The sequence below is a fragment of the Thalassophryne amazonica genome, chromosome 4 (assembly GCF_902500255.1).
Source record: "Thalassophryne amazonica chromosome 4, fThaAma1.1, whole genome shotgun sequence".
In the NCBI taxonomy this organism is placed as follows: Eukaryota; Metazoa; Chordata; class Actinopteri; order Batrachoidiformes; family Batrachoididae; genus Thalassophryne; species Thalassophryne amazonica.
In genome coordinates, this window is record NC_047106.1 from 44,230,799 (window position 1) to 44,247,322 (window position 16,524).

Genomic DNA, 16,524 nt, shown 5'->3' on the forward strand with positions numbered 1-16,524 from the left:
TGGATGGATGATCTGTGATCATCTACATTTATTAGCTATCCCTCTTTTTATGTCCCACTTTCAGTCCTATTTGAAGGTCTACCACTATGCTGACGCTAACCAAGTTTGCCATTTGAACACTGGAAAAACCGACTCACATCTTCTATGACATCACCACAGAAAGTGTGTCACCTTGCACCTTGTCACTGTATTATCACCCACGTGGGTCTAAATCCCAAATCGTTTCCAAACCAGGTGAATTTTGGTCACATGGGCAGCATAAAATGTGAATGCTTTATTTGAATACTAACAAACAAAATTATAATGGTGCAGAAGACATTTTTACAAGTGAAATGGTTGACAAAAACTCAAAAGGTATTACAACTTTAATAACACACACAGCTTATTAAAAAAATATCACCTTTCTGTGCTTAACATCACATCCCTGTAATCAACATCCAATCAATGTGACCCAATTTTACATCATGATACAAACATTACATAATATTTAAAAGTGTTTTAAAAATTGTGTTGTGACAAACGTGAACAAGGGGTTTGTAACTAACTTTGATGTAAACCTTTTTAAGTCTGTTTTCTGTCACTACAGATCTCACACTTTCTCAAAAGATATTGATTATCCAGGGTTGGAAATACCTCTGCATAGTACTAACACAGTAGTGATATACATAAATGCAACTTCCATAGGCAGGGTAATGGTAGAATTGTGCAGATACTAAATATTATAAAGGTATTTCAGCATTCTGAATAATCAGGCAACATGGTCATGGAAAACTTCAAGCAATCTTAAATGTTGCAGACTAAAATATATATATATTTTTAAAAAAAGGAATGAACTCTCAGTTTCAGATGATTACAGTAATTAATTACTCTGTAAACAATTCATTTTGGAGAGCTCCACAATGTACGTTTTGGCAGAGAAATGACAAAAGTCCTTTGCAGAAAACATAAACTGATCTCAGATTTCAATGTTTGAGTCCGTAGCACCATTGCGATTAACATTCAGTCATTTCCTTTCTTCATAATTCGTACTCCGCCTGAAGTGAAAAACCAGACTTCCTGTAAATTACTGTAACCCAGTCCAAGTTTCTGTCTACAGCAGAGACTCCAAATGTGAGCTAAACAAGGCACTTCTGATCACAGAGCATATGGAATGATCGTTTAAGTAATCTGAGTAATAGAACACACACACAAATGGAACGTTAAACAAATGAATGAAGTTCATCAGAAGCTGGATCAGGAATCAAAGGCCTCACCACTGTACTGTGGAAAAGCTTACAAAGAAGATCGGAATGGAAGATCAGACGACCTGTTGGCACAGCAAATTGTTTGGCATAAAAAAAACAAACTGTGATAACGCATTAAACCGGCCAATCAACTCCAGACAGGAGCTTGCTTGGCACATTTACCTAATATTTATTGTGGCACAACAGGCGACATTCAATTTTGGATTGACCACTGATGTTCATCCTGATTTCATCTGCTTATTGGAAAATATTGGAATTACAAGCAGGAAACACAGAAGGTAGATAGCAATAATGGAAAATCTGGACTAAGAAATAATTTTGTAAAATCCCAACTTCATTATTCTTATTTTATAAATAGACTAGGAACAGAAATATCCTTTTTAGAAGTCCAAATTATTAGACACAGTCAGTTGTATTGTGGCAATCTACGTCAACTTTCAGTGATTTATTTTTCCACCCAGAATGCCCTTGGCAGCAATTTGCACCAGGACACTGCTGAGGTCTGAAATGATGCTGTCCTACCATTGGCAGCCCGCTGGGACACTGGGAAGCTCACAGTCTGTGCATGTAATTGGCACATCTTCTTGGAATGTGCAAGGTATTGTTAGCAAGGCGACAGGTCAAAGGTCAGTGGTGATGACAGGCGTGACACCGTGGATGAGAAGCGTTGGACCCAGGTTCTGGGTCAGCAGATCCAACTGGTGTAAGTACACGGTGTAGCGACGGGTATCGGCTGGAGGGCGTGGCAGATACAGGAAACGTACAGCAGGAGGGGGCCGCTCCTGGTCCAGGATCAATTTATTGACAGCTGACATGTAGTCGTCAGAAAGTCGCGCTGAGTTACTCGGGAAGCTGTTGACGTAATCATCTTCATTCTCCACCTCCTCCTCCTCCTCCTCCGGGGTTTTTTCACCGGCAAAATGTGGCGGCTTCTTTTTTCGCCACTCCCCTTGGCGCTGCCAGTGTAGTGCCACCTGTTGGTCCCATGGCACAGGGTAGACATGAGCTTTAATTCGCAACTCCTTCAACAGTTGGCCCAGCTTCTCCTCGGGGCCCTTCAGGCTCCGGCCCTCCTCCACACACAGGAAGAGACGCAGTGTCGTTTTGCGCCAGGCTCGCACCATGTTTAGGATACAGGCTAGTTGTAAGAGGAACAGGGAGCAGGTGTCCACATAGCTGCAGCTGTCAGGACGCAGGAGGTTGACCGGCCACACGTCAACATACACGGTGCCCATCCCCGGAAAGGATGAAGATGTTGAGAGGACCTGAGCACGATCAAAATGGTTGAAGTTTCGGGCCAGCACCACATTTTTAAGCATCTTCACGGCATCTGCAATAATCGCTACATATTCCTGGGGTCCCAGAACCTTCCCGTCCCCATGTTCACCAAAATCCTCCCTGTCGCTGGATCCACGCAAGGAGGCAAAGTGGAAGAGGGGGGACTGCTGGTCAAACACATCATTGCTGTCCGAAGGATCTGTGGTCTGACTAGTAATGGAGGACGGCTCGATCAACTTGTCCTTCGGAAGACTGTCATCGTAGAATCCCAGGACGAGTGTGTTGGGACGCATCCCGCCTGCAAACAAGCAAATGAAACTATAACTTTTTGTTAAATTCTTGATTGATTGAAGAGGAAACAAAGACATCCAAAGAAGATGAGTGCTAGTGGGAGAAAAAGAAAAGGATCAAGACAGCTGTCAGGAAAGCAAAAAAAATCAGAGAGGGGCAAATCTACTGCAACTACAGCTGGGTCCATGTAGGTTTGGACAGCAAAAGCTCTTTTTTTAAGCTGTCTATCACGGCATTTTAGAGTGCAAAACACTATGGCTGTCAGCTTTGACAATACCTCCAAATCAGATCAAAGCTGTAGGAATTAGTCAGGTGTGTGCAAGTCCCTTATTGTGTCACCGACAATGAGCAGATAAAAGGCCTCAAAATTATTACAAATTCGTTGGATAAATCAGTTGTTAAATAATAATCGGGCATGGCATCATCAAAAATTGACGGGCTGAAACAAGTGAGACTGAATGCCAAGACACCCGTGATAACTCTGCAGGAGTTACAAGCTTCAGTGGCTGTGATTGGAGAGATTGTTCACAGAACAACTTTGGCTTGTCGCTTCACCAGTCACAGCTTCGTAGCAGAGCGGCACAGAGAAAGATGATGTTCAAAAAAAGACATTAAATCGAGGCTGGAGTCTCCCACACCTTGCGTCTGTTTACCGTTATTAAAAACACCAGAAAGTCAGCACCTGATTTAGATCTCAAGTCGTGAATGCATTATACATCTCAGAACAATAAATCAGCTATACCCAGCTGCAATCCCACAGACATGTTTGGGTTTTCTGTGTTCTTAAAGCAAGGCAGTGATGACTACAGACACTGAGCCTCGTTCACAAATGTTTTCTTATTTTTCCGTTAAATCTGTTCATAAAATGAATATAATAAAACTTTAGTAATTTTGTCCTTTGTAGACCAGCACAAATGAGATGAAATGAAACAATAAATGTGCTTGTATTGTAGATGTTCCGCTGTAATTCACACAGCTTAAAAACAAACAAACAAAAAAAAAAAAACGCATTAACCATTTAAAAGTTACAGCCATTTGTATATTTTAATGAGAGTTTGTGTAATAATTACAGCCATTTCAGAGACCATGAGTAAGCCAAATATAAGGAATATTTTTGAAAAAGTCAGGGGATGGATACATGAACATTTCCAAATCAACTGAAAATATCTTGGACTTTAATTACAGCATTCATAAAGAAACACGCACAATATGGTACTATATGAAAAATCTATCTGGCGTATGCAGTTCTCAAAAACTGAGTGATCGTGGAAGAAGGAGAAGCCACTAAGACACCTATCACAACTCTAATGGAATTATAGACTTCTGTGGCTGTGTTTTGCAAAACTGTGCAATGTGCAACCTTTGTCTGTTGTGGCGCCAGTTGTACAGCCTCATGGTGGAGTTTGTCCAATTACATATAGACAGGTAAAATGGATGGACTGTGCCCACAAACGGCTGTAATTCTTAAATGGTTAGTTTTCTATTTTTGCCAAAACCACTTGAACTAAAGCTAATAGTCTTCACAATAAGCACATTTTTTGCTTCATTTGAACTCCATTGTGGTGGTGTAGAGAGAAAAAGGTAGAAAATTGTGGTATTGTCCAAATACGTATGGACCTGACTGTAAAGTCATTGTGTGGAACACTGTTCTTAATCACATGCAAAATCTATAGTACCCAATACTACCTGTGAAATAAATGAAAGAAGACTGACTACAACTACTATTACTGCTGCTGCTACTAATCATAATAATTAAGCAAATACGTGGGAGACACTACAGTATGTCATAATGTTATAATTAAAGGCTTTGATTGCCCAGCTTGGAGAGCTCACAGGGGAACATTTGAGCAGAAAAAAAAAAAAATAAATAAAATCACAACAGCGATGAGATTCAGAGGCCATATGCATGGATGGATGGCTAAACATCAAATGGACATGGAGGAGATGTGGAGATTCAGGGCGTCTGGAGCATCACTAGTGGGGATAATAAAGACACACAGCATGTGTGCAGAAGCAAAAGCAGACAGATGCCTGCAGCACTGAGAACATCCCAGTGCAGGGCAGGCAACAGCATCAGGTGTTTAAAATTTATAATAACAATGTTCTGAAAAGCATGCTATTCAGGCGTTCCAAAGACAGTTGGTTGTTTTACACCATTATCATTTTGGTTTTCAAGCAAATTTCCTGCCTCTTTGGGACAAACCATTTTAAACAAATGATGTGGAAAAAAATGTAAAGGTATATTATATTTTCAGCTGCCTGTTATTTGTAGTTTAATTGTGCCAAACACACCCCAAACCACAACCCAAATCAGTGATCTTACTACTGACCCTTTATTGCTTATCTAATGAACCTTTGTGGAAGAAGAAGCATTGATGGATCTCACAAAAGGGGAGGTGATGGTCTAGTGGTTAAGCTGTTGGGCTTGAGACCAGAGGATCCTTGGTTCAAATCCTAGTCTGACCGGAAAATCGCTAAGAGCCCTTGGGCAAGGTCCTTAATCTCCTAGTTTCTCCCAGTGTATAGTGAGCGCCTTGTGTGTCAGCACATTGACATTGGGGTGAATGTGAGCCATTATTGTAAAGCGCTTTGAGCTTCTGATACAGATGGAACTTGCTTCTGACGGATTGTTTGTTGCTGTGACGCCACTCTGAACTTCACACGGTTGTATATGCTTCTTTTAGTTCTGTTTAGCACTCTTCTGGTTATTAATTGTATCTACTCTGAACGTTATTTAACAACAGTCCTGTTGTGAATCACTAGCAGTTAGCATTCGCTAGCAGTTAGCATTCAACTTCAACAACTTCAACTTTTTTTTTATATAGCGCCAAATCACAACAAACAGTTGCCCCAAGGCGCTTTATATTGTAAGGCAAGGCCATACAATAATTATGAAAAACCCCAACGATCAAAACGACCCCCTGTGAGCAAGCACTTGGCTACAGTGGGAAGGAAAAACTCCCTTTTAACAGGAAGAAACCTCCAGCAGAACCAGGCTCAGGGAGGGGCAGTCTTCTGCTGAGACTGGTTGGGGCTGAGGGAGAGAACCGGGAAAAAGACATGCTGTGGAAGGGGGCAGAGATCAATCACTAATGATTAAATGCGGAGTGATGCATACAGAGCAAAAAGAGAAAGAAACAGTGCATCATGGGAACCCCCCCACAGTCTACGTCTAAAGCAGCATAACCAAGGGATAGTCCAGGGTCACCTGATCCAGCCCTAACTATAAGCTTTAGCAAAAAGGAACGTTTTAAGCCTAATCTTAAAAGTAGAGAGGGTGTCTGTCTCCCTGATCTGAATTGGGAGCTGGTTCCACAGGAGAGGAGCCTGAAAGCTGAAGGCTCTGCCTCCCATTCTACTCTTACAAACCCTAGGAACTACAAGTAAGCCTGCAGTCTGAGAGCGAAGCGCTCTAATGGGGTAATATGGTACTACGAGGTCCCTAAGATAAGATGGGACCTGATTATTCAAAACCTTATAAGTAAGAAGAAGAATTTTAAATTCTATTCTAGAATTAACAGGAAGGCAATGAAGAGAGGCCAACACGGGTGAGATATGCTCTCTCCTGCTAGTCCCCGTCAGTACTCTAGCTGCAGCATTTTGAATTAACTGAAGGCTTTTTAGGGAACTTTTAGGACAACCTGATAATAATGAATTACAATAGTCCAGCCTAGAGGAAATAAATGCATGAATTAGTTTTTCAGCATCACTCTGAGACAAGACCTTTCTGATTTTAGAGATACTGCGTAAATGCAAAAAAGCAGTCCTACATATTTGTTTAATATGCGCTTTGAATGACATATCCTGATCAAAAATGACTCCAAGATTTCTCACAGTATTACTAGAGGTCAGGGAAATGCCATCCAGAGTAAAGATCTGGTTAGAGACCATGCTTCTAAGATTTGTGGGGCCAAGTACAATAACTTCAGTTTTATCTGAGTTTAAAAGCAGGAAATTAGAGGTCATCCATGTCTTTATGTCTGTAAGACAATCCTGCAGTTTAGCTAATTGGTGTGTGTCCTCTGGTTTCATGGACAGATAAAGCTGGGTATCATCTGCGTAACAATGAAAATTTAAGCAATACCGTCTAATAATACTGCCTAAAGGAAGCATGTATAAAGTGAATAAAATTGGTCCTAGCACAGAACCTTGTGGAACTCCATAATTAACTTTAGTCTGTGAAGAAGATTCCCCATTTACATGAACAAACTGTAATCTATTAGACAAATATGATTCAAACCACCGCAGCGCAGTGCCCTTAATACCTATGACATGCTCTAATCTCTGTAATAAAATTTTATGGTCAACAGTATCAAAAGCAGCACTGAGGTCCAACAGAACAAGCACAGAGATAAGTCCACTGTCCGAAGCCATAAGAAGATCATTTGTAACCTTCACTAATGCTGTTTCTGTACTATGATGAATTCTAAAACCTGACTGAACCTCTTCAAATAGACCATTCCTCTGCAGGTGATCAGTTAGCTGTTTTACAACTATCCTCTCAAGAATCTTTGAGAGAAAAGGAAGGTTGGAGATTGGCCTATAATTAGCTAAGATAGCTGGGTCAGGTGATGGCTTTTTAAGTAATGGTTTAATTACTGCCACCTTAAAAGCCTGTGGTACATAGCCAACTAACAAAGATAAGTTGATCATATTTAAGATTGAAGCATTAAATAATGGTAGGACTTCCTTGAGCAGCCTGGCAGGAATGGGGTCTAATAAACATGTTGATGGTTTGGATGAAGTAACTAATGAAAATAACTCAGACAGAACAATCGGAGAGAAAGAATCTAACCAAATACCGGCATCACTGAAAGCAGCCAAAGATAACGATACATCTTTGGGATGATTATGAGTAATTTTTTCTCTAATAGTCAAAATTTTGTTAGCAAAGAAAGTCATGAAGTCATTACTAGTTAAAGTTAATGGAATACTCAGCTCAATAGAGCTCTGACTCTTTGTCAGCCTGGCTACAGTGCTGAAAAGAAACCTGGGGTTGTTCTTATTTTCTTCAATTAGTGATGAGTAGAAAGATGTCCTAGCTTTACGGAGGGCTTTTTTATAGAGCAACAAACTCTTTTTCCAGGCTAAGTGAAGATCTTCTAAATTAGTGAGACGCCATTTCCTCTCCAACTTACGGGTTATCTGCTTTAAGCTACGAGTTTGTGAGTTATACCACGGAGTCAGACACTTCTGATTTAAAGCTCTCTTTTTCAGAGGAGCGACAGCATCCAAAGTTGTCTTCAATGAGGATGTAAAACTATTGACGAGATACTCTAACTCCCTTACAGAGTTTAGGTAGCTACTCTGCTCTGTGTTGGTATATGACATTAGAGAACATAAAGAAGGAATCATATCCTTAAACCTAGTTACAGCGCTTTCTGAAAGACTTCTAGTGTAATGAAACTTATTCCCCACTGCAGGGTAGTCCATCAGGGTAAATGTAAATGTTATTTAAATGATCAGACAGAAGGGAGTTTTCAGGGAATACTGTTAAGTCTTCTATTTCCATACCATAAGTCAGAACAAGATCTAAGATATGATTAAAGTGGTGGGTGGACTCATTTACTTTTTGAGCAAAGCCAACAGAGTCTAATAATAGATTAAATGCAGTGTTGAGGCTGTCATTCTCAGCATCTGTGTGGATGTTAAACTCGCCCACTATAAGTATCTTATCTGAGCTAAGCACTAAGTCAGACAGAAGGTCTGAAAATTCACAGAGAAACTCACAGTAACGACCAGGTGGACGATAGATAATAACAAATAAAACTGGTTTTTGGGACTTCCAATTTGGATGGAAAAGACTAAGAGACAAGCTTTCAAATGAATTAAAGCTCTGTCTAGGTTTTTGATTAATTAATAAGCTGGAATGGAAGATTGCTGCTAATCCTCCGCCCCGGCCCGTGCTACGAGCATTCTGACAGTTAGTGTGACTCGGGGGTGTTGACTCATTTAAACTAACATTCATCCTGCTGTAACCAGGTTTCTGTTAGGCAGAATAAATCTATACGTTGATCAATTATTATATCATTTACCAACAGGGACTTAGAAGAGAGAGACCTAATGTTTAATAGACCACATTTAACTGTTTTAGTCTGTGGTGCAGTTGAAGGTGCTATATTATTTTTTCTTTTTGAATTTTTTTGCTTAAATAGATTTTTGCTGGTTATTGGTGGTCTGGGAGCAGGCACCGTCTCTACGGGGATGGGGTAATGAGGGGATGGCAGGGGGAGAGAAGCTGCAGAGAGGTGTGTATAAGACCACAGCTCTGCCTCCTGGTCCCAACGCTAGACAGTCACAGTTTAGAGGATCCAAGAAAATTGGCCAGATTTCTAGAAATGAGAGCTGCTCCATCTAAAGTGGGATGGATGCCGTCTCTCCTAACAAGACCAGGTTTTCCCCAGAAGCTTTGCCAATTATCTATGAAGCCCACCTCATTTTTTGGACACCACTCAGACAGCCAGCAATTCAAGGAGAACATGCGGCTAAACATGTCACTCCCGGTCTGATTGGGGAGGGGCCCAGAGAAGACAACAGAGTCCGACATTGTTTTTGCAAAGTTACACACCGATTTAATGTTAATTTTAGTGACCTCCGATTGGCGTAACCGAGTGTCATTACTGCCGACGTGAATTACAATCTTACCAAATTTACGCTTAGCCTTAGCCAGCAGTTTCAAATTTCCTTCAATGTCGCCTGCTCTGGCCCCCGGAAGACAATTGACAATGGTTGCTGGTGTTGCTAACTTCACATTTCTCAAAACAGAGTCGCCAATAACCAGAGTTTGATCCTCGGCGAGTGTATCGTCGAGTGGGGAAAAACGGTTAGAGATGTGAACGGGTTGACGGTGTACACGGGGCTTCTGTTTAGGGCTACGCTTCCTCCTCACAGTCACCCAGTCGGCCTGCTTTCCCGACTGCACGGGATCTGCCAGGGGGGAACTAACGGCGGCTAAGCCACCTTGGTCCGCACCGACTACAGGGGCCTGGCAAGCTGTAGAATTTTCCACGGTGCGGAGCCGAGTCTCCAATTCGCCCAGCCTGGCCTCCAAAGCTACGAATAAGCTACACTTATTACAAGTACCGTTACTGCTAAAGGAGGCCGAGGAACAACTGCTAGTTGTTCCTCGGCTAGCAGTTAGCTTTGGCTAGCTAGGTCGACCCCTCCCCTCTCCGTCGTTACTTTTTATAGCTGTTCTTTTTTACCCATTTAATACTTCTGTTTGTTTTTCAGTCGAACTGCTGTGAATTTTAAGTAATTATTTTACTTCTGTGTAAAATCTTAGGAGCGGCTAGCATTTGCGCTATCGGTTAGCTTGCGTTAGCTATTTCGGACCCACGTCATCATTTTTTCATTTCATTTTTTTACACTCCTGTTAGTTAATTAACTGTTTATTGTATTTTATAGCTGCTGCTTTTTTACCTGTTTAACACTTCTGTTAGTTTTTCAGTGTAACTGCTGTGAATTTTAATAAATTTCTTTGCGTCTGTGTGAGCCTTAGGAGTGGTTAGCTTATCCATTATTGGTAAGCTTGTGTTTGCTTGGCTACATTCTTGAATTTCTTAGTGCACAAAGTACACTACTAATTCTACTTTACACCCTCCATAAATCCTGCGTGATGTTGGAAGATAGGGTGGCTCTCTTAGAGAGCCATGTCCGTAAGTTAGAGCAGCTTCTTAGCGCAGTGGAATTAGATGATACGGGCACTCCAGATGAGTTTAGTGTTGGGCCGGCTAGCGAGCCCATTAGCATCAGCTTAGAAACGCCAGCTGTGGAGGACGGCTTTCGGACTGTGGCTAGGCGGAGGAAGCCTCGTATGGCTTAGTGCCCGGTGTGGCACCCTGATCACACTCGCCAGTGCGAACTGTGAATCGGTTCTCCCTCTTGGATTTGCCAGATGTGAATTCTCTGAGCCCACAAGTGACTTCCACTCCTGTCTCCAGGCCGAAACACCGGACTTTAGTGATAAGGGTTTCTATCACCTGCAAAGTCAGGTTACAAACGCCGGCTGACGTTAAATGTATTCCTGGGGCCAGAGCTCCTGACACTGCATCTCATCTTAGGGTGCTGATGCTGCACATAGAAAGATGTGTCGGCATCGATTAATAGTCTCTGGTCCCCTCCCCTCCCGGGGTACTGATGAGGTGTTTAGCAGGCTGACATCGTTAAATAGGTGGCTGGCGCAGTTTTGTAGACAGCAAGGCTTTAGCTTTATTGATAACTGGCCTTTGTTCTGGGGCCGCCGTGGCTTGTTGATGCCGGACGGCCTCCACCCTACTGCGGAAGGCGCCGCCATCTTGTCTGCGAACATTGATAGAGCTCTACAGGGAAGGTAACATTAGGAATCTACAGCAGGCCACGGAGCAGGTGATTAGAGACCCTGCAAGGCTTATGACAAATGTGGGTGTGGAATCCATTAGCTTAGCGGGGAATTAAGTGCAGAAAATCCACTATGGTGATAGTGCAGTTTATTTGCCAGGGAGGGAATTTCAACAAGTTGAGACTGTGGCCTGCTTCCGTACTCATGTCCATAAAAATCATAGAGGAATATGCTTTCCAAACTTAATACTCATTACTATATTGGATGATGTTGAAATTGAGGATGGCCCAGTGGTTGTTCCAGCAATAGCAAAGATTTCGTGTCTGCTACCTACAACGCGCATGGAATGCCTTAAACCTAAACCTACTTCGAGGCATCTTATATATGCTACTCTGGAACCACCCGTAATCCCAAACAGTTCAACTGTCAACCCCACTGAGGTCCTTAGACTGGGTCTCATTAACATAAGATCACTGTCCTCAAGATCATTGTTGATCAATGATCTAATTATTGATCATCACTTAGCTATGATTGGGCTATGTGAAACCTGGCTTAAACCTACAACTGTCCTCTCCTTAATGAGGCCTGCCCACCAGCTTATACATTTAGTCACGACCCTTGTGATGCGAAGCAAGGCGGGGGTGTTGCTCTTATTTATAAATTCAGGTTTAGCTTATTAGCTGTTGGGGGTTACAAATATCACTCGTTTGAGCATCTGATTCTCCACTCTGCTCAGGATATTACACATTGCCAAGGTCAGAAGAATTAAAATCAGTCGTATTACGTTGTCACTGTATATAGGCCTCCTGGCCCATATTCTGAATTCTTAGATGAATTTGGTATGTTCATCTCTAACTTGTCAACTAGTGTAGATAACATTCTGATCATTGGTGACTTTAACATTCATATAAATAAGACTTCTGATCCCCTCTGCAAATCATTTATGGAAATTGTGGATGCATTAGGATTTCGGCAATGCATTCGGGATTCGACGCACATTAGTGGAAATACCCTGGATCTGGTTCTCGCATGTGGTATTGCTGTCACGAATATTAACATCATGCCTTTTACATCAGTGATGTCTGATCACTCAGTTATTAAGTTTACAGTTTCGCTGCCGTGTTTAGTGGAACAACAACCTTATATACCATTACGGCGATGCATCAACTCCTCAACTAAGACTGAACTTGAAGCTAGACTACCTGATGTCTTAGCTTCACATTTGACAAATACCCAGTCAGTAGACAGACTTGTGGACAGTTTAAACTCAGTGCTCAAAACTACACTCGACATGATTGCACCATCAGTGTTAAAACCACACTCCCCCAAATCACAGTCACCTTGGTTCAATGATTATCTGCGTGACCTCAGGCATAAAGCAAGAGGTCTAGAACAGAAATGGCGTCGTTCAAAATTAGAAGTATTTCACCTTGCGTGGCGTGATGCTATCTTAGACTATAAGCATGCATTACTGGCTACAAAGCGGACTTACTACTCTGATTTGATCAACAAAAACAAGCAAAACTCAAAGTTCTTGTTCGACACGGTGGCAACACTTATGCATGGACAACCACCTGTAGTTCGCTCTCCTTTTACAGCACAAGATTTCCTGGATTACTTTGGAAAGAAAATAGAAGACATCAGGTTAAACATATGCCGGCATGCCTTAACCCAGCCACTACACCCTGCTATTGAGGTGGGCGCCACTACTGAGGTATTACCTAGATTTACAGAATTTGACAGTATCTCACAAGGCATGCTGACAAAACTTGTAATGTCAACAAAAAGCACAACCTGTTAATTTGATCCTATACCAACAAAACTGTTTAAGGACCTGTGGCCCACTCTTGGGCCGACTGTGCTGGAAATTATTAATCTTTCTTTAACTTCTGGATCTGTTCCTAAATGTTTCAAATCTGCAGTGATTACCAATTAGCTAAACTGCAGGATTGTCTTACAGACATAAAGACATGGATGACCTCTAATTTCCTGCTTTTAAACTCAGATAAAACTGAAGTTATTGTACTTGGCCCCACAAATCTTAGAAACATGGTGTCTAACCAGATCCTTACTCTGGATGGCATTACCCTGACCTCTAGTAATACTGTGAGAAATCTTGGAGTCATTTTTGATCAGGATATGTCATTCAAAGTGCATATTAAACAAATATGTAGGACTGCTTTTTTGCATTTACGCAATATCTCTAAAATCAGAAAGGTCTTGTCTCTGAGTGATGCTGAAAAACTAATTCATGCATTTATTTCCTCTAGGCTGGACTATTGTAATTCATTATTATCAGGTTGTCCTAAAAGTTCCCTAAAAAGCCTTCAGTTAATTCAAAATGCTGCAGCTAGAGTACTGACGGGGACTAGAAGGAGAGAGCATATCTCACCCATATTGGCCTCTCTTCATTGGCTTCCTGTTAATTCTAGAATAGAATTTAAAATTCTTCTTCTTACTTATAAGGTTTTGAATAATCAGGTCCCATCTTATCTTAGGGACCTCGTAGTACCATATCACCCCAATAGAGCGCTTCGCTCTCAGACTGCAGGCTTACTTGTAGTTCCTAGGGTTTGTAAGAGTAGAATGGGAGGCAGAGCCTTCAGCTTTCAGGCTCCTCTCCTGTGGAACCAGCTCCCAATTCAGATCAGGGAGACAGACACCCTCTCTACTTTTAAGATTAGGCTTAAAACTTTCCTTTTTGCTAAAGCTTATAGTTAGGGCTGGATCAGGTGACCCTGAACCATCCCTTAGTTATGCTGCTATAGACGTAGACTGCTGGGGGGTTCCCATGATGCACTGTTTCTTTCTCTTTTTGCTCTGTATGCACCACTCTGCATTTAATCATTAGTGATCGATCTCTGCTCCCCTCCACAGCATGTCTTTTTCCTGGTTCTCTCCCTCAGCCCCAACCAGTCCCAGCAGAAGACTGCCCCTCCCTGAGCCTGGTTCTGCTGGAGGTTTCTTCCTGTTAAAAGGGAGTTTTTCCTTCCCACTGTAGCCAAGTGCTTGCTCACAGGGGGTCGTTTTGACCGTTGGGGTTTTACATAATTATTGTATGGCCTTGCCTTACAATATAAAGCGCCTTGGGGCAACTGTTTGTTGTGATTTGGCGCTATATAAAAAAATTGATTGATTGATTGATTGATTAAACCACAGGGGTCTATCTTAGGCCCCCTGCTTTTCTCCCTTTATATAGCACCCCTTGGGCACATATTGCGGCTTTCTGGGATTACCTTTCACTGCTATGCAGATGATACTCAGTTATACATGCCGATAACTGCTGGTAATCTCGTTCACATGAAATCCTTAGAAGATTGCCTTGCAGCAGTGAGAAGTTGGATGTCTAGAAACTTCCTACTTTTAAACTCTGATAAGACTGAAATGATGGCTCTTGGTCCAGTGAGACATCGGCATCAATTTGACCAGTTAACGCTCAGCCTCGGCTCGTGTGTCATACATCACACTGACAAAGTGAGGAACCTTGGGGTAATTTTTGATCCTTCGTTGTCCTTTGGCCTCCACATTAGAAATATTACTAGGACTGCTTTCTTCCACCTGTGAAATATAGCGAAGATTCGTCCCATCCTGTCTATGGCTGATGCTGAGACCCTGATCCATGCATTTATCTCTTCTAGATTGGACTACTGCAATGTTCTATTTTCTGGTTTACCGCAGTCTAGCATTAGGGGTCTCCAATTGGTTCAAAATGCTGCAGCCAGACTTTTGACACGAAGCAGAAAGCTCGACCACATTACACCCATTTTGGCATCCCTTCACTGGCTTCCTGTCCCAGTGAGAACAGATTTTAAGGTTCTGCTACTAACCTATAAAATTATTCATGGACTGGCACCTCCCTACCTAGCTGACCTAATTAAACCTTACGTACCGGCCCGGGCTTTACGTTCTCAGGGTGCAGGACTACTTTGTGTCCCTAAGGTGAATAAGAAGTCTGCAGGTCACAGAGCTTTCTCTTATCGTGCCCCTGTTCTGTGGAATGATCTCCCTGCGTCAATAAAACAGTCAGATTCTGTGGAGATTTTCAAGTCCAGACTTAAGACACACTTATTTTCCCTTTCATATGGCTAGCATAATGGTACAGTTTTGTTTTATGCGTTTTACTCTTTTAATTCATTTATTAGTAACTGGAGCGGGCTGCGGCCTCAACTTCACCTAAATTCTGGGGTCTTTTAGTGAAGTTTAGGGCTAGTGGCCGGCGATCACCTTAGTATTTCTCTGTTTTTCTTGTTCTGCTGTTCTGTAATGCTGGCAAATTATACAGTATTTTTTGTCTTTCTGATGCCTCATTCTGTTTTTTCTCTGTTTAAGGTGCAGCTCCATCCAAAGATGGGAGTTGTATTCATGTTGGCGATCCTCCTGTCCTGTGCGCCAATAGCATTTCTTGTATATTCGTCCGTGAATTGTTCTGTAATTTATGTTTGTAGCATGGCGCAAGCAGAGGGTCACCCCTTTGAGTCTGGTCTGCTTGAGGTTTCTTCCTCAGTGGGAGTTTTTCCTTACCACTGTTGCTCTGGGGGTTGGTAAGGTTAGACCTTACCTGTGTGAAGTGCTTTGAGGCAACTCTGTTGTGATTTGGCGCTATATAAATGAAAATAAATTGAAAAATGGAAAAGCGCTATATAAATGCAGTCCATTTAAAAGGTCTTGTAACAGCTTAAGATCACTGAACTTTTCTTGAATGAGACTTGTTGTGTGATGGTGATAATGATGGTGATGGTGGCACTGACCTAGTCCAGAGATGAAGAGGAGATGTTGGACACCATGGCGCACAGAATCGGCGAGCGTCAGGTTGACGAAGGCTTTGATGTTCAGATGGTCCACCAATGACAACCAAGAGTCATACTGGGACTGTAGCGGGTCAGAGGGTAAAGTGTCTGTGAAGATGGAAAGAAATGTTAGAGCGGACAGTCGAACGAATTGTTAGTGGAGAGAAGATGGGCTGAAAAACAAAATGCCAACCAGAGATTCACTGAATGAGATGCTGAGATTTGCGGGGGGAGTCAAAAGTGGCAGCACAGAGTGAGAGTGATGGAGAAAAACACGTATAGAAAAGCACAAATAAACAGGCTAGCCATCAATTATTCAACAACATCAATATGTATGGGTATCACATTAACATTTAAGTAGAAGCTATAGGGGTATCTGTAAACCAATTCCCCAAAATAGCCATTCTAGATGAGTTTGAACTTTCAAGGTTGCCCAAGGTAAAAAGTCAGGTAATCAACTAAAAATACTGGTGGGTGCCAGTAGTACCCCTCAGCCTCCATGGCAGTGAAATCCCTGAGTGGTAGAATTCCTGTGGCGTTAGCAAGACCTCATGGCCTGTGACGTTGACCTAAAGGTTAAGGTCATCCGTTTTTGTTTTTTTTT

At 42.0% G+C, this 16,524-nt stretch overlaps 1 protein-coding gene across 2 annotated transcripts in view; it reads right to left on the reverse strand.

The window, feature by feature from the left end:
• Positions 1–822: 822 nt before the first annotated feature.
• The window catches only part of zgc:153039 (uncharacterized protein LOC767698 homolog), a 205,526-nt gene continuing 189,824 nt past the window's right edge, over positions 823–16,524 (reverse strand). The window contains exons 12-13 of one of the 2 annotated variants that reach the window (XM_034167797.1): positions 15,882–16,028; positions 823–2,820 (exon numbers count right to left, since the gene is read on the reverse strand). In XM_034167797.1, coding sequence (XP_034023688.1) covers positions 1,865–2,820; positions 15,882–16,028 — 1,103 coding nt within the window. In that variant the 3' untranslated portion in view covers positions 823–1,864. The remainder of the gene's footprint in view (positions 2,821–15,881; positions 16,029–16,524) is intronic. The other variant, XM_034167798.1, reaches the window with a different exon arrangement.